Here is a 23,909-nt window from a genome sequence, read left to right as displayed (position 1 = left end):
GTTTCAGGACTATTTCTCAACTAGACGAAGCCCCACGAAGTATGAGGCCAGCAGCACATACGTTCAGTTGGCTCAGAAAAACAACACCTGGTGGTGTCACTCTATCTCTTTGGTCTTCCAGAATCTTCCAGACTTGGATTTTATTAAGTCAGGATGCTCCTTGTTGATTTAAAGCCATTAGAGATGTCTTCTGATCTGAGGAGTATTGGTTGACAAAAAGGGGGAGGCAGTAGAGCATAATAAAGGTACCTCATCCCCTGCTGAAAATGGGGGAAAAGGGGATTGAGGGAAAAGAAAGAGCCAGCCTTCAAACCACTGTTATCTTAGAGGAAGGGTAATATGATTGGAGACTTGACATATTTCAACTGAATGAAAAATCATGATACCTTTACCAAAGTTGTTAGCAAAAGGGAACTGGCAGGGCTAGGAATGGAGAGTGGTTCCCCTCTCTCCCCCTCCCGCCCTCTTCCTCCTTCCTTTCCTAGCTGTCGGTGAGGAGCAAAGCAGGTGGCTCCCTGTGGCTGACTTTTCATGACAACATGCCATTAGAAATTGCCGTCCTGTTGATCAATCCTCTCGACATGACAGATTTGCCGCAAGGCCTGGCTCTTTGAGCGCCAGCACTGTGGCTTTTCCCTCCTTTTTTCCTGCACTAATTGGTGAAAGTTTTTTTTACTGTGCTAGTGGCAGAGGAAATTCTTTTGAACGTTGTCACAATCAAGTGTTGACTTCTTTAGAATTGCAAGTAGGTTAAGTGAGTATCAACGTGGGGGGGGTGTTGGAGGAGGGAAAACACTAACACAAAGTTACTACCACCTAAATTTTATGATTAGAGTCACATTGGAAAACAAACTAATTGGATTACACACACACACACACACACACACACACACACACAAATGAAGGCAAGTATTAAAATGATGGTCCTTTTAAACTTTCGTTATGATGTTTGGTCATTTTGGGGGGCTCCAGTCCTGACATTAGGAATTGGGGAAGATACATTGTCATGTTGATGGAGGGAAATATATCCATTCTAACTCCTTAGTTTCTTCCTATAATAAATGGACTCAGAATAGCAATATCACAGACATTACATAACATGCCGTAAATCAAAAGGGATCCATAAAGCTTCTATTAGTGGAGCACATTTTACTCTGAACTACCAATGTTCTTCTGTTCAAAACCAACATACAGAGAACAACCTCTTGGCAAAGGATTTGTTCTCAGATATTGATTCTTCACTGGAATATCAAAAGATGCGATTCTGCTTAAATTTTGCTGTTCTGGTTGTATATAAGATTATTTTATCCTAGACTATAACAACCTTTCGTATTATTTAAATCCAAACTTCTCGGTGAAACTGAGAATTATGATGCTTATCTTTCTTTCTAGAGAGAATTTGAGTTTGAAACGTATTTTTAATAGCAAGGATTCAAAATTCTTACTGAAGGAATTTATAAAATTAATCTATGTTTAAAGATATATTCTTTGGTGATAAAAATAATTGTTAGATGAAAAGTTTTGTTTAACCAGATTGAGTGAGAATTTATGCGTATATGAATTTTCCAGGTCACAGAATCTGTGTAGTTCATTCTGATTCTTGACCATATACCATTTCAGATAATTCCTAATTGAAAAAAAAGTAGTGGACGGTATGAGACCCGACAACTTCACTGTGGGTTTGTGGTAACTATTGAGAAGAAATTCTACACAAAAATAAGGATTTTGTACTGACTTATGATATAAACATAGAAACCTTGTGTACAGGGGAGGCTATTTCTATTCCATAGTAGATATTTACTAGGAAATGAGGATTACAGAATACAAGTTACTAAGATTATGAATGGAATTTTTAGTTTTAATTATTTTGGTTTTAAGTACAATATGGGAAGGTGAAAGAAGGCAGTAAAACATTGTCTGGAATTGCTTGGGCCCCCGAACCCCTTCTTAGCCAGCCCAATTGCTCCAATTGTTATGTTATAAGGGAGAGAAGTGCAGAAACCCCTATCGAAAGAAGCATCCATTCATATAATTAATTTTGCCATTGTAAAAATCATTTGTAAAATTTGCATTATTAACATTATCAAGTCACTAGTTGGTAAGACATCAGACATGACGAGAATGAAGGGCAGCTTAGGGAGAGCTGGGCTTTAAACCCTCAGTAGATCCGAGTTAGGATCAAAGGCGCTTGCTTTATGTGGCTGTGCTAGACTTTGAAGTCCTGACTGCACCTACAGCACTCATTTCATCAAGTTCACTGGTGTCTTAATAGCAGATCAATAAGTTTCAAAGTCGGAGAGTTAATTTGATACTAGTGCTGATGCGGTCGTGCTGGGGAAGCCGAGAGAGAGGCAGAGAAAGCTGCCTATTAACAACTCCAGTACAGAGCGCACAAAGATGCAGATTACCGATCTATCCCTGACCCTGAAAAGACAGGCTCTGGCCAGAAATGGGGAAGCCGTGAATTGATAAAGCAAGGGGTCCTTAATTTAGACATCTCAGGTTATCTGGAAGCTAGTCCATGCTTGAAAAATCTTTACTTGGATACACATGTACCTGTGTGTGCACAGTGTCCGTTTGGTAGAGATAAACATGTGACCGCGGAAATGCGTGCGCGCGCGCGCGCGCGCGCGCACACACACACACACACACACACACACCTTTCTAAAATAAAAGGGGAGCTTTGCATAAGGACCACTGTAGGTTTTCAAGGGGTGTTGTGTGGGGGAAAAAGGCTCAAAATCTGTTTCTGGTTTTTAAAGGGAGCTTTGAAAGTATGCTTACATCATAGCGGGTTATGCTGATTTTTTTAAGTGGCATTGGGAATATCTCCTGAAGTGAATAATACCTAGGCAGTAATAATTTGACACAAGTCCATTTTGATCCACTTAAAAAAAAAGGGAGCTCTTCAGGAGAAGTCTTAGCCCCAAGTTTCTTTCCTTCTTTGTAGCATAACTCGATGTATGTGCAAACAAATGGGATTTTTTATTGAACCCTATCTCCATTCCCTTACAAGGGTTTCAATCAAGTCTCATTTTTATGATATGATACTTTTTTTATGATACATTCCCTTATTTTTATGATATGATACATTTTTTATGATACGTTTGTTGGACATGAAGTAAACCAATAGGTAAAGGCACTGGAAAATTGAGAGAGAGAATAAAAGTTGGGTCAAGGGCGAATGTTTTTATATATGTTTGGGATTTTTCTTTGTTTTCAATGGTTTGGTTTAGGGTCTTCTTAAAGGATAAGCATAAACATTGTTGGGTGTGTGGTAGAGATGACATCAGTGGCTATTGCAGGAGGGGATTTGGGGAGAGGTATTTTTTCTTTGTGCAAAGGGGAGGGTGTAAAGATACAGAGTTCAAAGATGCAAATCGCGAGAAAGTAGAAACCTTAAAAAAAAATTTTTTTTTTATAAGAACTTCCCCATCTGTATGTACAGCACCGGCTTCCCAGCATCGAAGGTCAGATTCACACCCTTTTCGAACAAAACTCTAATTTAGAATGTTCATCTAAGGGTTGATAATGGTATTAGAAGGCCAGTGGGGTGGTCAGTGGGTGTTGTAGATTAGCTCAGTGGCCATTACGGCTTTACCTAGACCCCCACGATTCATTGGGTAGATTAACCATCACATCTGTCATTTTATCCCTTTTAGTTCTCCCCTTTTTACCACATTTAAAATACGAAGAGGGGGTGGAAATATCATCTCGAAGACAATTTATATGGAGCAAGCCAGTGAAGCACGCTATTCCTAAAACGTCTAAGAAATCGCCATATATATCTATGTGTGTATATATGTACAGTGTCGTTATATGTGATATAACTTTGCCTGACATATAGATGTTGAAATGATTTTGGTGAATTCAAATAAGTTGGTTATGCCAGGTAAGCTGCAAGTTTTTAAACTTAATTCCTTTTAATTAGTCTTTTGCCTGTCTTCTAGAGAAGGTTCTGCGTTTTAATAATCTTGTAAGACATTTTCTGCTACTGGGCTGATGGCTCAGGTCATTAAGCTTCGGTTAGTTTAATTTCTGACAAAACTTCCATTGCAAGTTTGCGGTGCCATCAATTAGACAATCTTGGCTCGTCAGGAGGGTACCTGGATACTCTCTCTCTGCGATGGCGTTTCGGGATCTGCAGTGTGTGTTGAGTGGGCTTTTGTTGAGTTGTGTTGTTTTCTGTGTGTTTCTTACAGAAAGATTGTCACTGTTAAAGGGAACTTAAGAGTTTCTGTAAATGCAATGGTTCATCCTGAATAAAGTGAGAGAGACAGTGCTTGGAATCTGGGGAATAGAGGTGGAAGGAGCTGAGCTGATGAAGGTGTTTCTTGTCAAATTTGTGTAGGAATTATTTACCGTGCTGTCTTTCCTGAGCTGCTACAGTAAAAGTGAAGACATGGAAAATTATCCCAGATGGGACGAATCGCTCGTTCTCTGTTCTTCTTTTTAAAAAGGAAAAGATTTCAGAAAAAAAAATTGTCTTTTTCTTTAGAACAGTATGAATAAAATCTGGACAGCTGTCGAAAAAGATATGCCGTCTGCATTTTTTTTTTTTAATTTCTAGCCGCCACCATAACTAAATAGCTTGAATAGTACATCTTTTTTTTTTTTTTCCCCCTTCATACATAATGATCTCTACTTCATTAAAAGCGTATTAATCTGGTTCCCAGTCTCTTGGGAGACACCTTAAGATGATGATATTGTGGGGTTTTCTTCCCCCCGAATTGTTTAAAAAAAAAATTCTAGCAGATTTGGTCCCTGTCAGTCAGAAATAATTGTGTTCTTAATCTTGTCCCTGATGGATGACTCGGAGTTCAGCAACGGGCCGGCTCCAATGACAAATACAATATTAATATTCATTAACTGCTTTGACAATGCTAATTTTGATGCAGTAGTAAAGGGTCTTCCAAAGTTAGCGGCCAAAGCATCAGAGCTGCGCAAGGTGGCAAGATAATTTGTGCTGGTTTGCTGAGCTGAAGGCTTTTAAAGTCTATAGCAAAAAGCTAGGTACCACAAACAAAAAAGAGAAAGGGAAAAAAGTTCTGAAGCATTGGAAGGCAGGGCTGCGGAAATAATACGATCACAGTGCGCTAAAAAATTTGACACCTCTGATGCAGTTTCTTTGAGTGAAATTTCTACAAAGTTGCAACAAAAAAGCATAGCATGGTAAGTCAGCACATTCTTGATTTTGTTTAATCTTTTTGATCTTTTCAATTATCGCTATTTGAAGATCAATAGTCATTTTTTCCTACGATGCTTAGAAGACGCGCAGCGGTGGTTTAATATGTGTTAGGACCATTTGCTTTAAAGGAACATATCCACAAGTTTTCGGTAGGTTTTTTTTTTAAGTTAGTCATGGAAAATGTTATACAGTAAATTGTTCTGAATTCTTTTACATATTGGTGTTTTGAATGGTCTATTTTGACTTTTGTATACCACCCCCCCCAACCAAAAAAAAAAAAAAAAAGAATCCAGCAAGATAATTAAGCTCTGGATGTTGTCAAGAATTTTGAGGGTACTTTCAGCGGGCAAAAAACTTAGGAGTGAAGTGGTCCTCTAACTTTATCTAAATTCAGCTGGCTCCCCCCTCCCCCCTTTCCTTCTCTGAATGGCATCAGATAGCTATTAAAGCTTAATTTCACTGGAGAACTGCAAAGCATTACTTTCGCCAACTTAGGTGAACTTCTTTGGACTATTGAAATTGCCTTTATGTTTGCCAAGTCGGCAAACAAAATATCAGGCTTTGTTCTTTTGATTGAATGCCGGGTTGGGGGAAGAAAAAAAAAAAAAAGGAGTAAGAAAGCCCTGCCTTTTCTTTTTCTTTCTTTCTTTCTTTCTTTTTTTTTTTGTTAAACACTCCTCCCTTTTTTGGGGGGTGGATTGTTGTGGGATCGGGGGGAGATCCCAGTTAACTGTGCCCTTCCCTATCAAGCGAGGTAATTCTGTGAATGGAACTGTGCTCGAGCATCCTGTCTGGCGGCGCTGCTGGCGTGAGCTGCTCCCCTGTGCCGCGGGTGCGCCGCGCGGCTGCAGGGCGGGTGCTGCCCTCCAGTGGAGCCTGCGGCCGGCGCGGGCCCTGGGCGGCCATCGGGGCGCGCGGCAGCATGCCCGCGAGCCGGCGGCGGGAAGGAGAGCCCCGCAACCCGCTCTAGATGGTAAGCGGCCCCGCGCGCGCGCGCAGGCGGACAGGCGGGCGGGTGCGCGGGGCGGGGAGGCCGGCCCGCTGCGTCCCCGCGCCTGTCCTGCCGCGTCCCGGCTTGTCCAAGGCCGTTGCAGGGTCCTGCTCTCAGCTTCCGCAGGGTTCGCTGACACTTTGCAATAACTTTAGGATTGATGTCCCTTGACTGGTAAGGTGCCCGATGGAGTTGGTCTTTTTAGTATTTTTTTTTTTTAACTCCTCTTAAAAAAACACACACAACGAAAAGAAGAAAATGACATGACTTTTTCATTCTGAACTTCCAGCCCGCGACTATAAAAACATGCTTTATGATTATTGTTTAACTCGGACGTGAATATTTGGGAGGGGGGCCGTTGTTTCTTTTCGCCCCAGCAAGTTAAATTCTCTTAAACGCGCCACCCTCCTGGCTCCCCTCCTCTCTGGCTCTCCCCAAATATTTTCCTAAAGGATCTGCATTTTTGTACTTTTTATATATTTTCTTCCAAGACCCATTTCCTCTCACTTCCATCTCAAACTTCTTTATTTAAAACAACAAAAACAGAACTTTGTTGATGATGTGGATGAGGACCGTGGGATGTAAATGGGCAGTCCCTCCCGTTGTCTTACTTTATTTCTCCTCCACATGATTGTTAATTTCATGTTGAAAGGAAGGTCTCCTGGGTTTTTTTTTGGTTTTTTTTTTTTTTTTTTGGCTTTTTTTGTTTTGGTTTTGATTTGAGGAAGTCTTTTTTAAAAATAATCCCACAGAACTTTGCAGCCTTCCATCACCTTGTGGGGTTTTTTTTAATGGAAATGTTCTAAACGTGGGTGTACTTCTGACAACCGGGCACCTTGGGGACTGCCTCGGAACAGAGCAGTGGAACAGCAGATATCTGGGAATAGTTTCTTAGGAGGACTCGGTTTGAAGAAATTCACAAGATTTCCCTGTCCTTTTCAAGGAGGAGGAGGAGGCGGCAGCGGAGGAGGAGGTCTGTCTGGAATGTGTTGGCTCCTCTTGCTGTTTCCATTTTCCTTGTCTTTTGAGAAAGCCAGAATATAAATTTCTAGTCAAAGTTGCCCATCCTGTTGGCTGCACTTTATGAGTTATTGTTGCTGAATGATTGGGAGCTGTCCGTCAGCAGAGAAGGAACTTGCAGTTTACTTAAGAAATTGCATGTGTGACAAAGGCAGCTGCCCGAGTGTGGTGGTCCACGTGAATAGAGGGAGGGAAGGCAATTAGGGGGCTGTGTTGGGGCTTTTTACTTGTCAAACTGGAGCCTCATTGCTTTTGTTACCTCCATGTAAAGGGAAATGGCAGGGTTTTGTTTTGGTATTAAGGGCCTTCCTTAAAGCTTGCTGCCTGACACTTACACAGGAAGGCGGGATAAGTCCAGAAAGAGGGGCCACGGAGCAGTATTTTAAAAGAGAAGAGGAAGAAAATTAAGAAGCCTCACTTTTTTGTTATCTTGAAGCCCTTCCAGCCCTTGTGTTTTTTTGTGGAAGGGGGTATGGTGGGTGGGGGGCTGGCTCGAGGGTTATTAACTTGTCTGGTGTATTAACAGATTGCTTAAAGACCAACATCATGAAAACAGCCCTGTGGCTTTGCAGATAAACAGCTGGGCAGTCGAGTCGGTAAATTAAAAACATCTCCTGTACGTTAGGTGTCTCGCGCCAGAAGAAACCGAATCTTTGCCACCGGTCTTGCTTCAAGCAAGACGGGGCCGGGATCCCATGTGGCAGTAGTAGGGGTGTTTTCTTACCTGCATGCAAATCAGAGTTGTGTGTTTGCTTTTGAAGAGAGCGAAATGATTTAATTAACACTTGGGGTGGGAAAGGACCTGAAAGGTGTTCTGGGTGACTTCTGTCCTCTGCAACTTTCTTGTGTCTTTAACCCCCTCCTGGAGCAGACACCCTCCCACACTCCCCTCCTTCATGGAAAAGAGAACGATTTCAGGCCTATGATGTCTGAGCCTCTCAACTCCAATTAAGTTAAACCCACACACATGTACCCGGCCCTGGAACCTAGGAGAGACCCCGGAAAAGTAAGTCGGGTTGGTGGGACTCAGGGATTGCCTTTTCTCTTTTCTCCTTTCTCCTTCTCTCCTCTCTCCTCTCTCCCTCTCCCTCCCTCTTTCTCTCTCCCCTTCTCATTCTGGGGAAGCTCACAAAACTCACAATCAAAAAAGCGAGTCAGCCTTCAGACTACTGGAATGCCAGTGAACACAGGAAGCTTCCGTTCTTCTGCTTCCAGAGAGGTCAGTTGAAAATCTTTCAGGCACAGTCTGTTACTCTGGAAGGAAAAGAGGGGTGTGTACGCGACGCTGGCAAGGCCCTACCAAGTGTCACTCCCGTGTCACTGTGACAGGAAAATACACTTTCCCCCTCCCTCCCCCTCTCCCATGGCAGCCCTCTCCCTAAGAAATTTGTTTTGAGGGATTTGACAATCTTGCAGATAAAGTGCCTGCCTACTGCATTCGGTTGATCATTTTCCCTCACGGCTGACCGTAATTTCTTAGCTACTCTTAGCGGTAGCTCTGTCCCTGCTGCCGAAGGTAACGGGTGAGGGAGGGGAAGTCTGCTTAGTGCCCTGAGCTGGCTGGGGAAGATTGGCCTTCCCCCTTCCTTCACGGATTTCATAGTGGTACAGAGTAGAAACTAGGAGCAATTTCTTTTCATTAACTTTTAAAAATTTAATCTGCAACCAGTCGAACTAGATTATTTGGTTTCTTTTGTTTTATTTTGTTTTTGGTTTCTGAGGCATGTGTGTGGAAAGGGAAGAATCAACAAAATAACTGCAGGCATTGTGAGCGAGAACTTGGAGCGTTTTGAGTACCCCAGGGCAGAAATTGGGAGCCATCTCCATCTTTTAAGATGCTTTTTTTCAGCTCTTTAAGTGAAAGGAATAAAGGGAGGGGAAGCTGGGAGGAAGAAGAAAAGTGAGAAAAGCAATAAGGGAGGAGGAAAAAAAGCTGGCCCAGTCCCATCTTGAAGGTACAGAGAAAGTTTTTGTTGAGGTGGAGAGAAAGAAAACCAAAGCTATTATGTACCCTAGGGATACCATCTTAGTGGGAATGGAAGATTTGAGTGGGAAGGGAGGCACGGTGGCCTCTGGGCTCACTCTCTTCCACCAGTTGGGCAGTTGGCACCTCAATTTGAATTGCTGGGTGAGTAGTGGGGTGTGTGTGTGTGTGTGTGTGTGTGTGTGTGTGTGTGTGTTCATGTCCTTGCTTATGGTCTTGACCATTAAACCTTTGTGCTTTTTTTTTTTTAATTCAGACGGTGGGAAGGAAAAACAAGACAAGAATAAATGGTCACCTCAAGCTGTGCTCTTTCACTGTGTACTTTTCATAGTGGTTTTTGGGGGAGGGGGGAAAGGGTTAAAGAAAAAAAAAAGATGGGGAGGAGAGAAAGCTTGACTTTCATCACAATCCTTATGGTTCTATAGCGACGCAGACCTGGCTCCCCAAGTGCAAGCGAGCTGGAATCTGGAAAAGGGCGGGTGGGATGTGGGATTTCTTCTAACAATTTTTTTCCGCTTCACCCACCAGGGTGGGCTCCACTGGAAGAAAGAGAAGGAAAAATGACACGCCCTCATAGAGGAGCATACTTGGGAAGCTTGAGACATTTTTGAGCAATAAGGCTTTTGCAGTAGCAGGGCTTGTGTAAACTGTGTATTGTGGTTTCATATTTAATGCTAACTTTGTGTTGCTATGTCTTTGGTTGTATTTATTTTCAATCTCCAAATTTAGATGCTGCTGGCCTTTTAGGGCTCCAGTCTTGCTTGCGGTGTTTGTATTTTGTAAACTTAATATAAAATGTGTTTTGGAAACCTGAGCAAGAGACTGATGACAGCCTATTGTGCTGTTAATGATCAGGAAGAAGGCCCTTTTGCAATACCAATTTGGTGCTTAGAATACTTGATACTCTGTTCAACTCTCGAGTCAAATCCTTTGCCACAAGCTGTTAAGGGCATTCTCTTGAATTCGGAGGCCATTCCTTAATTGTCTTTATTATTGCTTTTGTTATTATTTTGTTGTTGTTAAATGGCCAAACAGAAACATTTGCAGTGGTCAGTCAGCTCTTAGATCCCATATTTGGGGGAAGAAGGAATGAAATATACTACACACTGTAAGAGTCCTTTTGTTTTCAAAATCATGAATTAAAATCCTATGTCATGTTGAACTATCAAGGTGGTAGATAGTTCTCTAGTTGAGCATGAAGGAATGACAGATGTATGTCTTGGTTTTCCTTTCTGGTTCTGTGCAACTTTCTAGTTCAATGTACAATTGTGTAAACTGTCATGAATTGTGGCGAAGAGAGTGCAGGCAGGCACTGCAAGTGTATAAATTGTGTCGCCACAAATTTCCCACCCAGCACAGCCTCCCGTTTCCAGATTCCTGAAAGGTTCCAGACCTTTGTTTACTCAAATTACTTGGGTTACTTCTAGCGGTCCTGCTGCTTTGGGGACCGGGAAACCTCCATTCTTTATGGCTTATGTGAAGGGAGTTCCTTTGAAAGGGTAAATTCCCGACTCTGATGATACAGATATTATGATCTTTGTATTGTCACAACAGGCTGCTGCCTCCGTGTTTTCTGGAAGCAACGGAGCCTGCAACCTTGTATTTTTAAGGAAACCTCCCCTTTGTGGTTTGGGGATGGTGGAGGCCTGGCTGAGCTATGTCATGGAATTCTTTCCTTCTGCAATATTTTGGAATGTGATGAAATCCTGACATGCCCTCCAGATTACATACTTCTGCACACATTTGAAGGCTTTTTTTTTTTAAGTGAACTTTGCCTGGGTCATTCCCGTGTTACCTTAAACTTTCAACAGCTGCATTCAGAGGGGGTAGCGGTGCTGTGTCCTGACCACCACACTGCATTTCTGTGTCCTTTTACATGTATCATTTATGGAGGCTATAGATGTCTGTTAAAGAATGCCCATGTTTGGGACACTAACAGGGCAAAACAGAGCAGAAGAATGCAGTTTTGCCTTTGCTTTCGTCTTCTCTTTAGTCTGTCTTTGCTGAATTCCTGCCAAATCCGAGGTTTGGCCATTTGTATCCGTGGGCCACGTGAAAATGTCCATCCTTCCTCTCAGTTCACCTGTTTGTTACTAGAGAGAAATCTACCTGCTCTCTGAAGGAAACTTATCAGACTCCTGTAACAGGCATGGTTTTCAAATACCATCTAGATTGGAAAGTTAGGCACAGGGTGTTTAAGAAATACGAAAGACGTTTTTATACAGCTGTTCGTTATAAATAAATTAGAAAGGTGGTATCAGATTTTGTTCACTGCTTCTTTCTTGAAATCCCCAGGATGTAATAACCATTATGTACTTAAAACTTATTCTAAATCAAAATTGGTGATTTCCTTTCCATCTTATTTAGGAATCCCTAGATTTGGGGTTGTTGTGTTTGGTGGGGGGGGAGATGGTCTGGAAATCATTATTTTTTTAAAAGTTGTTTTAAATTTGAGCTTTTGGATTTCTTCATTTGGAATAGGTTAGTTTTATTCCTGGCTCTGTTTTGAAAATCGGCTCTCCTAGAAACAGCTGTACCCTCTTACCCAAGTCCCAAACATTCCCTGCAAACTCGGACACTTAACAAGATTGATTATGCTAACGCTAATCATTTAATGCCCAAGTAGTAGAAAAATATCTTGCGGGAGGATGGAGGTTGCCAATTCCTGGGGAATTACTTCAGGGTGGAGTGGCTGGTCCTCATCTCTGAGACCTGGCGGAGGATTAGGACGGTCAGAGGGCCCCCTTGTGCTGCCGTACCCCCTCACTCCCCTCTGGGATCCTGTGGCAGGCGGGAAGAAAACCCTGGGAACTCACTGGTCAGGGGCGAGCCTGGACCGGGCGGGCCAAGACTTAAGCTCGCAAGTGCTTTAAAGGTTAGTTGGGGGAAGCACAATGGGATGCTTTCTTTTTATTGGAAAATAAATGAGAATGAGTGGAAATGAATTATATTTAATGAACTTAACTGGACGTAATTGTTCAAGAGCTTGTGAAAGCACAGCTTTGCTGGGTCGGGCCTTGGCTGCGATGTTCACAAAGCCAGGCAGCCGGAGCACATCTTTATTTTCAAGGTTTAAATGTTCCCATTCGTGTGTCCACTCCCCACCCTAACACCTCCAGCCCCCCTCCCACCCTCCCCTCCTCCTTTTGGGGGATTGAGAAAAGGTCATTAAGAAATGCTGAATTTGGCCCCTTAGACCCTTAATGCTTGGCAATCTGTTTGGTGTGTTACCCGCTGGGTTGTTATAGAAGGGGCAAAACAAACAAAAAAACAAACAAAAAACCCCCCCAAAACGACCCAAAAAAGGCCAAGAGCTTAGGATGGTTTGTGTTAGTTCTATGTATATGCATGTGTGTGTGAGAATGTGGATGAAAATTGGCTGCACATTTATTCTCTCCCTGCCTGCCCTGTTCAATCATTTCCCTGCACGAGGAATTTTAATGCCTGTGTGAGTACAGGAGGAACTATGAGTCGGCAGAATTTCATAGACGGCTGGGAGAATCTTCTCTCTCCCTCTTGTTGCTGTCTAAGTGGATTTGATTCCAGAGAAAGAAGGGTTGCGGCGGGGAGGGAGAAAAAGTCAGCCATTGATAGATAATTCACAAAACAAATAAGCAGCACCCTGAGTGCCAGGCTCTGGTGGTTGTAGAAGCTGTAACTTTGCAGCCTTATGCGCACACTGATTCAGGCCAGATGATGCAGGCTGGGTGATGCAGGGTGATACAGGCTATAGTTGCAGAATGGGTGTTTCTTTTTTGCATCTCATCATAGGTAGACCTCCTTTCTCTTAACCACCTCATTTCTTCAAGCAAAACTTTCTCGGTGTTATTTATTATTTCCAACAGGCAGTGCTGTAGCCATCAGTAGAAGTCTTGCCCAGGGAAACAGTGCCCCCTTAGCTGGGGGCAAGGCCTTAGAGTGGAGCAGTGCCCAACTATGAACGGCCCCTGCACTAGGTGGGTCCTCGCTGGCTGGGCTTCGGACAGCTGTGAGGGGAGAGGGGCAGAGTAAAGGGTGGAAAGCAGCCCTTCAGGCCGCGGTGGATGTCCGCCCGCCACCCTTCCCCTCTGTGCATGCAGGAGGCTTACGGGATGCAGTCGCGAGACGCTCAGCAGGTAAGTAAGGCTGTGCGCACCGGCCTGGACACAGGCTTCTCCCTGACGTCATCATCCCAGTAACCGAAGTGGCTGCTCCTTGTTGATGCAGTGGGTTGTTTAGGCAGGAAGGTTACCGTCGCTGACCCTTCCACTCTGGTTCATAGCCCAAAAAAATAGGACTAGTTGAGTCAACAAGGGGTTGTTGATGAGGAAGAAACGGCCTCTCCTCACCCCAGCCCCTCCTCCTCATCTGCGCTCCATGACTCCAGTGACTAGCAGCGTCTATTAACGTTTTGCTAGTCGCCATTGACCTTGGTGCAGCCATAGTAAGTGGCATGTGGAAAAAAATGCATAGAGATGAGCCATAAACCCATTTTTCAATGTAAACCTCGAGTGAACAGTGTCCCTTCCTGATGCTGATTTCAGACCCTGGGAGGGCCGGTCATCTAAGACTCTGAAGACCCTTCATATCCACCCTGGGGAGGGGAGAAGGCTGACAAATGCTCCTCTGTGCTGCTTTTGTTTTATTGTGCTGGCCCCGTAAAGGCGCTCTCTGGCCCCATTTTTCTTCTTCAGAAAGGGAGAGCCATAGGGGAGTATTGAAGAGGAGGGCCGGCCACCCGAGAGGCCAGGGCTAGCAATGGCTCTATTTGTTTTCAACGTCTGTTGATTAATAGGTTGCGGGGTGAATGGCGAGCTTTCATTCCCTTTGGGTTCCCCACAGTTAGAGAAGGTGGAGGGGTTGGGGTGAGAGGAGGGCCGGCAGGGGGATCTAGAAGGGCCTGAATCACCCTTTCACTTGCCGGGTTCCCGATCGAGAGCAACATTTGGTGGACGGGTGTGTGGGCGCTCGGCGATGAGGGTGGCATGGCCAGAACACCGGGCTTCAGGGTTCTCGAGGGGTCAAAGGTCAGCCACAGGGGGTGCCCCCTCCCCGCTCCTCCCACTGCAGTAGGATGAATACTTTGGGTGGAAAGGCTTTGTGCGCTTTGAGGGCTGTTAAAGGACCTTTTCTTTCTAATTTCACTATTCAGTGCTCAAAACCCATAGGGCTTGACGAACAGAACCGGGGGGAGAAATGAGTAACAGCCATTCTTCCAGGTAGAAAACATAAAGCCTCAATAATTTAAAGTCAGATGAGGATTTTGGTTCCTTTTAAATAGATAATGTTTACTTCATTTGATAAGTTCAGGTTTTTAGCTGACTTTTTCTTTTCTGCCAGAACTGACCACATCTATCACCAGAATCCTGCTGGGCCCTGATACCGCTTGTGTCTGTATTTGAGAAGCAGAAGCATGCCACTAATGTTTTACACCCCTCCCTCCATAATCCGCCACATGGTGTAAAAATCCCTGCTAAAAATGCCTCGTGCTCCATAGCAAGGGCGTGCCTGGCTGAGGCGGGCAGCCCTGAGCTACTCCTCATTGGGGGTTGGCGGGAGCATTGTGTGCTGAACTGGTCTAGGTTCCAGAGACTGGTAGGGGGGAGTATGGGGGACAGATCCCCTTAGGAGTCCTGAAGCATCTGTGTCCAGCTGGGAAGGCTGGCCCAGGCTGGGCTTACTGGGTGCAGCAACTCACTACCCCACCTGGCAGTGAACCCCGTCCCAGGGCTCGTCTCCGCAGACACAGCAGCAGGAGGTAGAGTCAGACAGGTGAGCTCGCAAAGCCTGTGACCTGGGACAGGTTTCCTCACCTGCTGGGTGGAACTAATAACAAATGCAACTACTTCATAGGTTTCTTTGTGAGGACTGAATAAAGTCTGTCACACTCAACGCAGGGGCCAGGCTCCGTTGGATGTGGCAGCTGTGAGCTGCGCTGGTGTGAGCCAGAGAGGTCTCGGTCAGAGGGCTGTCTAGGCAAGGGGTCCTGAGTGGCGCTCTGGGTGAGTTTCAGGCGCCGGTAGTGCTGGTGTGTATGGGCAACTGTGGCCTAACTCCCTGACCTTGTGTGGAATATTTTAGGAATGTTTGCTGTTTTTTGTGGCTCAGAGATTGCCAGCGCTCATCCTATTCTTTCAGGCTTAACTAGCAGCACCTTAAGCTCTCCATGCAGCCTCCCATGATTGCCACTCTCACAACCTTGAACTTCAGTTAGCTGTCCCTGGAGGTAATGATTTCGCACCCCTGGGTAGTTTTGAAGACATATTTAATATTTAGATAAAGCACTTGCCTAAGAGGCACCTAGTTTTATGTTACAGTTGTTTGCCTTGAACACTGGACTCTGTAGAAAGATAAAAGAGGGAGGAGATACATATTTCAGCCTGTTTACCCCACCAACACTCCCAGCAGACATTGTAGCTTTAATTTAGATTTCCTGGATACATTTCTGGAAGGTTTTCCATGTCCCTCACAAAAGGTACTTTTCACATCTGAATTTTCTTAGGGTTGTACAGTTTTGAACACAGTCCTTAAAGACCTCTCTAAAGAAGTGGGAGCTGTTCGTAGCGAAGGGGAAAGTCTAAGGGACATTTCCTATTTGGGGGGGTGGTTCCGTGTTTCATTTATATCAGCTCCTATTTCGAGGCCCTCCCCCTGTTTCTGGAAGGACCTTGGTTGTCATTGGCTATTCTTATTTAACTTTCAACTCTTCTGTGACAGTGTTATGTATTAGCATAATAAAGTGATGATTTTTCTCAAAAGACATAATAAAATATATTTATGGACAAAACACCACATTTTTAGAAGGGCGTGCACCTGAGGGAGGGAGGCTGCAGGACGTCAGTGTACTTACTCTTGCCCCGCCGTGCACGTCTTTGCCTTTGCAGTAAGGAGTGCGGTCTGGGACTGTGTTGCCCCCTGTGAATTTAATGACAAGAGACCGGAGGGGTAGCAGACGTCACCTTCACTGTGCCCTCGTTGTTAGTATTCATTGGACTGTAGTTGTCAAAGCTTCTTTGCACGGCATGTGTGGACGTGCCAGGCACTGTGCTAATACGCACTTTACAGGTATGATCTCTTTTTTTTTAAATTTTTTTTAAAATTGTATTTATTTTTGGCTGTGTTGGGTCTTGGTTTCTGTGCGAGGGCTTTCTCTAGTTGCGGCAAGCGGGGGCCACTCTTCATTGCGGTGCGCGGGCCTCTCACTGTCGCGGCCTCTCTTGTTGCGGAGCACAGGCTCCAGACGCGCAGGCTCAGTAGTTGTGGCTCACGGGCCCAGTCGCTCCGCGGCATGTGGGATCTTCCCAGACCAGGGCTCGAAGCCGTGTCCCCTGCATTGGCAGGCAGATTCTCAACCACTGCGCCACCAGGGAAGCCCATGATCTCTTTTAATTTTCACAACAACCCTATTAGGTAGACACAGTTCTCATCTGGAGTTTACACAGAAACGAAGGCCTGTGAGAGGTTACACAGCTGGATTGAAGTAGGATTTAAACCCGAGTCTTCCTGGAATTCTCAGACTGCACTCGCAGTCACCGTGTGCAAGCCAGTGCGCTCTAAACCCATTTTTTAAAGACGCTGTTATAATAAGGTATTGGACTGAATGGTTTCTGACGTGCTCTCCACCTCCCCAGCTCTACTCTGTGATTCTGAGTGGACGCCATTTAAGAGCAGCGCCATTTACTGAAATTAATCTGTGAGGCTGGCTCTATCTGTCCTTCTCTTCTTCTGATGCTTACTGTTGCAATTTGGTGGTTCTTATGCAGTTTATGAGAGTGTGCTCCCCACTCCCACAGGCTGGGCATTACAGGGGACACAAAGGTCTGCAACACATCGTCTTTGTCCTTCAGGGACTTAGCTATGGTGGCACCAAGAAAGGTTATTGCGACCCCAGCAGTGGACATAATATGGTGCAGACAGAAAGGACTGTGGGGATCTGAGGCTGGAGAGACATGGGCATTTTCTAGAAGGACGTCCTCCCATCATAAACGCAGTCCAGGTGCAGGCAGGTTCAGTGGGAGTGGCAATTAGACCCTGGTTTCTACACGTATGACTGCATCTCCCTGTGCTTGCTTAGGAACCAGCCAGCCTGGAGAGCCATGTGATTGTATTGTTTCTGGGGACTTGCCTGTCATGCGGTCACATCAGAAAAGAGTTCCATGTCTCAGTAGGACCTGCATCCCCCATCCCAAAGCCAGGCAACAGTTAAAACTTCAGATCCCTTTACCCTCCTCTGACCACCCCTCCCCATGCTACAGAGTTTTGACTGAACAGGAAGAAACTAATTGGCTAGTAGGCTGAGATGTGCAAAATAATATGAGAGTGATGGCAGCCAGAACAGGTGTCCAACTTTTCGTTAGAATCCCCTTTTACATGTATCTAACAGGAAGAGGGAGAAGTTTTCTCACATACCTGTGAACTTCGCTGTTGCCCAGATGCTGTCTTCATCCTTCAGTGGACAGTTAGAGAAAGAGGGTCTCCCCAGCGTTTCCTGCTTGGAAGACAGCCATGGAACTTGCACTTCTGAACCGCAAACAGAACCGTGCCATTGGGCAGCTTCTCCCGAACAACAAAAATAACAACAATAATAAGCCACCATTCCTGTGCTTACCATGTGGCAGGTTTTGTGCTAAGCCCTTTCCATGGATTCTGTCAGAACTAGGACTCAATTCATGATTAGGGCTCAAGTCTCTTAACATTTGTGCTTGTCTGGTGGTTCTCGTGGTTCTCCGGTCTAGGGGTCATGGCTAAACAGAAGAGACACCTGTGGTACTCCATAGGCAGACCCAAGATGCCTGGGTCCTGAGCCCAGACCTACCGAATCAGGTCCCTCCTGAGAGATTTCTTAGTATCAGGGATCCAAGTTCGTGATAAGCATCCTGAGAGATGCTTGACTCAACCAGAGCTGGGGAATGCAAGTCTCACTGCCCTTTTCCCATCACAGGTTTATACACTTGCTTTCTTCCACTGCTTGTGGTGGTCCCGTTCCCTGGAAGTCCTTCAAACTCCTAAGTGACGATCTTCCCTCCCTTGGGCTATCTGTGGTTCTTCCCATGGGTCCCACAGTTATTCCACACTTATTTTAAACTGTCTGGGACTGGTCGGCTTTCTTTTCTTTTTTTAAAATAAATAAATAAATAAATAAAATTTATTTATTTATTTTTGGCTGCGTTGGGTCTTTGTTACTGCTCACGGGCTTTCTCTAGTTGCGGTGAGCGGGGGCCCCTCTTTGTTGCGGTTCATGGCTTCTCACTGCGGTGGCTTCTTGTTGCGGAGCATGGGCTCTAGGCGCGCGGTCTTCAGTAGTCGCAGCTCGCGGGCTCTAGAGCACAGGCTCAGTAGTTGTGGCGCACGGGCCTCAGTAGTTGTGGCTTGTGGGCTCTAGAGCGCAGGCTCAGTAGTTGTGTCACATGGGCTTAGTTGCTCCGTGGCATGTGGGATCTTCCCGGACCAGGGCTCGAACCCATGTCCCCTGCATTGGCAGGCGGATTCTTTTTTTTTTTTTTTAACTTATTTATTTTACTTTTGGCTGCATTGGGTTCTCGTTGCAGTGCATGGGCTTCTCACTGCGGTGGTTTCTCTTATTGCGGAGCACAGGTTCTAGGCTGGTGGGCTTCAGTAGTTGTGGCTTGTGGGCTCTAGAGCGCAGGCTCAGTAGTTGTGGCGCACGGGCTTAGTTGTTCCATGGCATGTGGGATCTTCCCAGACCAGGGCTCGAACCCATGTCCCCTGCATTGGCAGGCGGATTCTTAACCACTGCGCCACCAGGGAAGCCCTGGTCTGCTTTCTTTCATTTCAGCGGGCGTGTGTCTTTCCAACCAGATAGAAAACTTCTAGAAGGCAGCAGCTGTCGTTTTCCTTTCCTCCTAATGGTCTCCACTCCATGTGATATGTTTGTCTCTTGCTCTTTTCCCTCTCCACCCCAGCACACAGTGAGAGCTTATTTGTTGGTTATTTTTCAAGTTGTCCTAAACAGAAATGGTTCCTAAAAGACTCCTCAGTGCATGACCATGAGATGCTGGCACTGGCCTTGGAGTGGCTGCCCTTCGCTCAGCTGACTTGGGCCACGTCCAGACCTTCATAGCTGCTGACGAAGGAAGTGTTGCTGGGTGCTTTTAATTTCGGTGTTGTGATTGCAAAATGATAGTTCACGATACAAGGCTCCCATGAGCCTCTAGCTACCGTCTTTCTCTGAAAGTGTCCAGTTGTTTATAGGAATCATTAAACCCGGCTGTTGGGCGTGTTGGCTTCTTTTTCTGTGTTTTTTTCCTGGAGCATTTAGGAAAGCCATATTTTTCTTTCCAAACATACCCATGAAAAAGTTAGAAGCGCCTTTTAAAATGCCCTCCCCACAATTAACTGTGGTAAGAAATACTCTTATTATATCACACCCCTTCTTTCTTCACCCATTTAAAAAAAAAAAAAAGGACAAGAAGAAAAACACAGAGAACTAACTGCTTGGTGGTCCCTGAACTCAAGAGGCGCTAGTGGGCAGCACTGGAACCTTCCTCCTTTTCTTTTAATGCAATTCCTTTTCCTTGATGTTAATGCAAGTTGTGCCTTCCTAAAAGTAATAAAAGGAAATGAAGACACGTTCTAAAATGAAACTTGACTCTAATCCATTCATCATCTAATACTGGCCTCTTTATCTTTGCTGGTACCTAATCTGGTTAAATGTCCCTGTTGTAGGATTTTAGTGAAAATCCTCTATTGGGAATAGGGTTTTTTGCAATTGGATTACCCTCGGTAAATGGCCCAGTAGTCCGCTTGTTTCAGCTTAAGTTTTTCTTTGTGATCTTGCTGGGCTGAGTTATAGCCTCTTGTAGTGGGCGGGGGAGGGGGTGGTTGAGTCTGGGGTGGGGAAAGGAGCAGAAGATAATTTGGGAAGGTCTGGTCATTGCAACTAGGAAAATCTTTAAAATGCTTTTCTTTGTATTTTTTTCTCCTTCTCTCCACCTAGCAACTCTTCCCAAACGTAAAAATGCCTTGTACTTTGTTTTCTAGAACTGCCCATTTCTAAAATGCGTATGTACCTTTTATTAGCCCAATTCATCATCATCCAGTTAATTTGTTAGCATTACCCGTGACTTCCTAATGAGATTCCTAATGAACCTGGGCTGCTGTAATCTGCATAAAATATGCAGGTGCTCGCCTGGCAGTTTAGAGCTTTCTGGTGAAGTTCACACTCCCAACCAGACCATGAGTGAGGCTTTTCATCCTTGCTGTCTGTAAAAGACTGTAGTTTGCCCACTGGTTCTAAGGGGCCAGGAGGGGTTCAGAGCCTGGGGTGGTGGATAAGGAGGCTGGGTGGGTGGGATTAGGGCCCTGCCAGGTTTCTTGTAACCAAGGGTTTCCTTAGCCAGTTTTCCTAGCCGGTCCCCTGTGAAGCCTGCCTGCCTCCTGAAGGTCCCTCCCGTGGGGCCCTGGGGTAGGAGATCCCCGCCACCTGCAGGAACACAGTAGGCCTGGGGGATTAGAGCCCCCCACTTCCGATGTACCTGCTGATGGGAAGAGTGCAAACTCTTGGGCTCCATGATGGGGTCGTGGTGGAGAAGGTATTTTAAAAGCCAGGCCCAGGGGTGAGGTAAAGACTGAGGCGCACCTACCCAGAGAGCTGAATCACAGCTGTCTGTTATTTTAGTACATGGACCAGGGCCAGGGCAGTGGGCGGAGTTGACCGCATCTTACAAAGTCCAGGTTGGGAGGGTGTGGGGAGGGGTCAGGGCATCCTGAGGGTCGGGAGTCCTGGGCTGTCGGAACTGGCGTGACGGTGTCCTTCTCTGTTCTTTCCCTCCCCACAGTCGAACAAAGTGCCGGTTGTGCAACACCCCCACCATGTCCACCCTCTCACGCCTCTTATCACATACAGCAATGAACACTTCACGCCGGGAAACCCACCTCCACACTTACCAGCTGACGTAGACCCCAAAACAGGTAGGCCGAGTGCTTGGGTGCAAAGAGAGTGTGCTGGTCCCAGGGCCACCAGGGGACCTGCTGGGGAGGGATGTTGCCTTGGGGGCTGGCTGCAGTGGGGAGGGAGAGGCTTCTGTTTCCTCTCCCGTATATTGACAAGGATGCTCTTTAGGGAGGCCAGAGCCTGGTGAGGGAGTGGATCTCTCCTCCCCTCTGGAGAAGTCCATTTGCAGTGCTAAGGATCTCTTCAGAGCTCCGGGTACGCCTGCAGGGGCTGTCTTGGGAACCTGGGTATGAGTCACTCGGTGATTCTTAGGAGTGGCTTATAACTCCAAGAGCCTCAAACAGACTCGGAGGCAGTAATAGTTTTGGAGGCATGTCATGGACTCCTCCTCAGCTCCTTGGGAGTATAAGAGCCCTAACAGCGTGTTTCCCTGAAGCCCCAGTTCCTTGGTGGCTAAGGGACTATAGTCACTTGACGATGACTTGGTGCAACCTCGAGAGACCACATCACTGGGTTCTGCATTCTGTCTGCTGGTTTCTTTGAGTTCTTCCTCCCCTGCAATATCCTAGGTATTTATTATCAAGCCCGTTTTGCAGATGGGAAGACCCAAGTCCAACATGGTTTCCTCATTGCATCACGGAACAACCAATAGGGTCTCAGGCAGAAGATGCCACATTACTCCAGCTTTTATACTTGTCCCTCCTTTCCATCCCACGTGCTTTTTCCCTAAAGAGGAGAGAGGGAGAAGACGAGGTTACTTACAGCTCCCCTGCAACAAGATATAAAACAAGGTGGGGTGGTCTTGGGAGAACAGCTAAGGCCAGGGGTGTATCTTTCTGGCTGGGCGATGCACTGGCTCGGGTTGGTTTCTCCTCCCAGCTAGTTAATTAGAAGGATGGATTCAGAATGGCTATTCCCATGTCACTTTGTCGGAGGGAATTGTTTGGTGTTGAGCTGAGGTAGACTGCCTGTTCAGGCCCCCTTGGCTGCCCCTGAATGAAGCCACACATTAGCTGGCTTTCACCAGCTTCTGAGCCCCCTTTGTGCTCGTGGGGGACCGAGCCTGGTGCTTGGACGGCTGGAGGAGGCCGCCAGCCGGCCCCAGGCTCCACGAGTGAATGGCAGCTTCAACGTCTCATTTAAATAATGGTAGTACAGGGAATAGCTTTTAAATGGTTATCGTAAAGCATATGATTAACGTCTGCGGACTGTTTACTTTTCCTCTGCGAATGTTCTTTCAAGTGTGCGAATGGCTTGGTGTAGGGTCCAAGCCCAGCTAATCTGTTTGGTTTTTGTAATAGAGAGAAAACAATGTCTGCATGAAAATGTCACCCAGGGAGGCTTAATTTACAGATTAAAAGCTTCCTGAAAGAATTAAAAAAAAAAATGAAATAGTTTTCATCCGCGAACACGCAGCTCATGCCCTTCAATACTGTTTTAATTCTGAGGAATTGTTCATTTTGCTTCCCACCTGAGCTGCGTGGATCTGCTCCTCTGGGTCCAGATTGCTCCCAGCCCTCTTGATTTCTAAGGATTGATTGCAGGATGCGTTCCTGTGGAATTAATAAGTGTGTGGTGGCACGGACCTTCAGAACTCACTCCTCAGCCCCTGTGGTCCAGCGGTACCCAGTCAGCGGCGGGTGGGTTAACTCACGCAGGTGACTTGGTCCTCTAGAAAACCAGGCTCTAGAACTGAGTGTACCAGGCCTCCAACATCTCCCGGTCTGTTCAGTTCAGATTCTGCCTTGGATAAGATGCCAGGGCATTGTGTGAGTTTCTCCTCCGCTCATCTTCAAAGTGGAGTTGGACACATTTAAACAGAATTAACTTTTTTGAAAGAAGGCAAGGGTAACCTTTCAAAAGCCATAACTCAAAAAGTATGTTAGAAACCAGAGGAGTAACTCATGCAGGTAAGTCATTAGAATTACAAGGAAGGAGGGAAGGGACAAGTTGTGAGGACAAAGGGATTTAATATTACTTGATCCCCTACTACGTGCCAACCCCTTCAGATTTTTTTTTTTTTCAATTCAAATAATTATACCAATCACATAAGGCAGAGATACCCACGCTGGCATTTTCTGAGTTCGTCTGCGTTTAGCCAGTGTAAGATCCATCTAGAGTGAAATAAACTTTTCAAGCTGCGGCAGAGAGATAATGAGATGAAACTTACTGACAAGTTCTTAGGATCAGAATCATGAAAAGAACCTCATGCTAGGATTACAGAGGCAATGTCTCCCTTTATCCTTTACCTGTTCCCATCACCTGACAGTTTCTCTTTCCTTCTCTCCCTCTCTTGTACCTAAAATTCTGCTTCTTCTCTCAGGAATCCCACGGCCTCCGCACCCTCCAGATATATCTCCGTATTACCCACTATCGCCCGGCACTGTAGGACAAATCCCCCATCCGCTAGGATGGTTAGTACCACAGTAAGGAGTTCCATTTTTTAATTTCCTTTTTTGTTTCTTACATGGGCATGCTTATTATTTATTCTGTGCATGTATGTTTGTGTTTGTAGAAGACAGAGTTGGGGAGGGAGGGCAGTGGGTGGGAGGTCATGGGGAAGATGCTTGCTGAAATGCCCTGTGGAAAAAGCAGGCAAGTCAGTAGCCATTCAGGTGGATGATGTAAGAAAAAGGCTGTTGATGCTTGGCGTTCTGAACCCATGGTCCCCAAAGGCCCTAGGTTCTTCTCTGTGAACAAAGGTACCCTTAAGGTACTTTGGGAATTGCAGAAGACTCTGAGGGCTTCTCCCCTGTGAAGCTGATCGTGGCTCTTCTGCTGGTGGCAGCCCAAACTGGAGTCCTGTCATTGTCAATCCCAAGATTGACAACCA

General features: G+C 45.7%; 1 protein-coding gene across 31 annotated transcripts in view; it reads left to right on the top strand.

Annotated features, from left to right (window-relative positions):
• TCF7L2 (transcription factor 7 like 2) overlaps nt 1-23,909 on the top strand; it is a 197,547-nt gene that overhangs the window by 151,063 nt on the left and 22,575 nt on the right. For 25 of the 31 annotated variants that reach the window (XM_059900852.1, XM_059900843.1, XM_059900848.1 and 22 more), the window contains 2 exons: nt 20,961-21,093; nt 23,400-23,502. In XM_059900852.1, coding sequence (XP_059756835.1) covers nt 20,961-21,093; nt 23,400-23,502 — 236 coding nt within the window. The remainder of the gene's footprint in view (nt 1-20,960; nt 21,094-23,399; nt 23,503-23,909) is intronic. The other 6 variants (XM_059900839.1, XM_059900851.1, XM_059900844.1 and 3 more) reach the window with 1 other exon arrangement.

The sequence above is a fragment of the Balaenoptera ricei genome, chromosome 16 (assembly GCF_028023285.1).
Source record: "Balaenoptera ricei isolate mBalRic1 chromosome 16, mBalRic1.hap2, whole genome shotgun sequence".
NCBI classification, from domain to species: Eukaryota; Metazoa; Chordata; class Mammalia; order Artiodactyla; family Balaenopteridae; genus Balaenoptera; species Balaenoptera ricei.
Note: the sequence above shows the minus strand (reverse complement) of the source record. Positions and strands in the feature narration are given on the sequence as shown.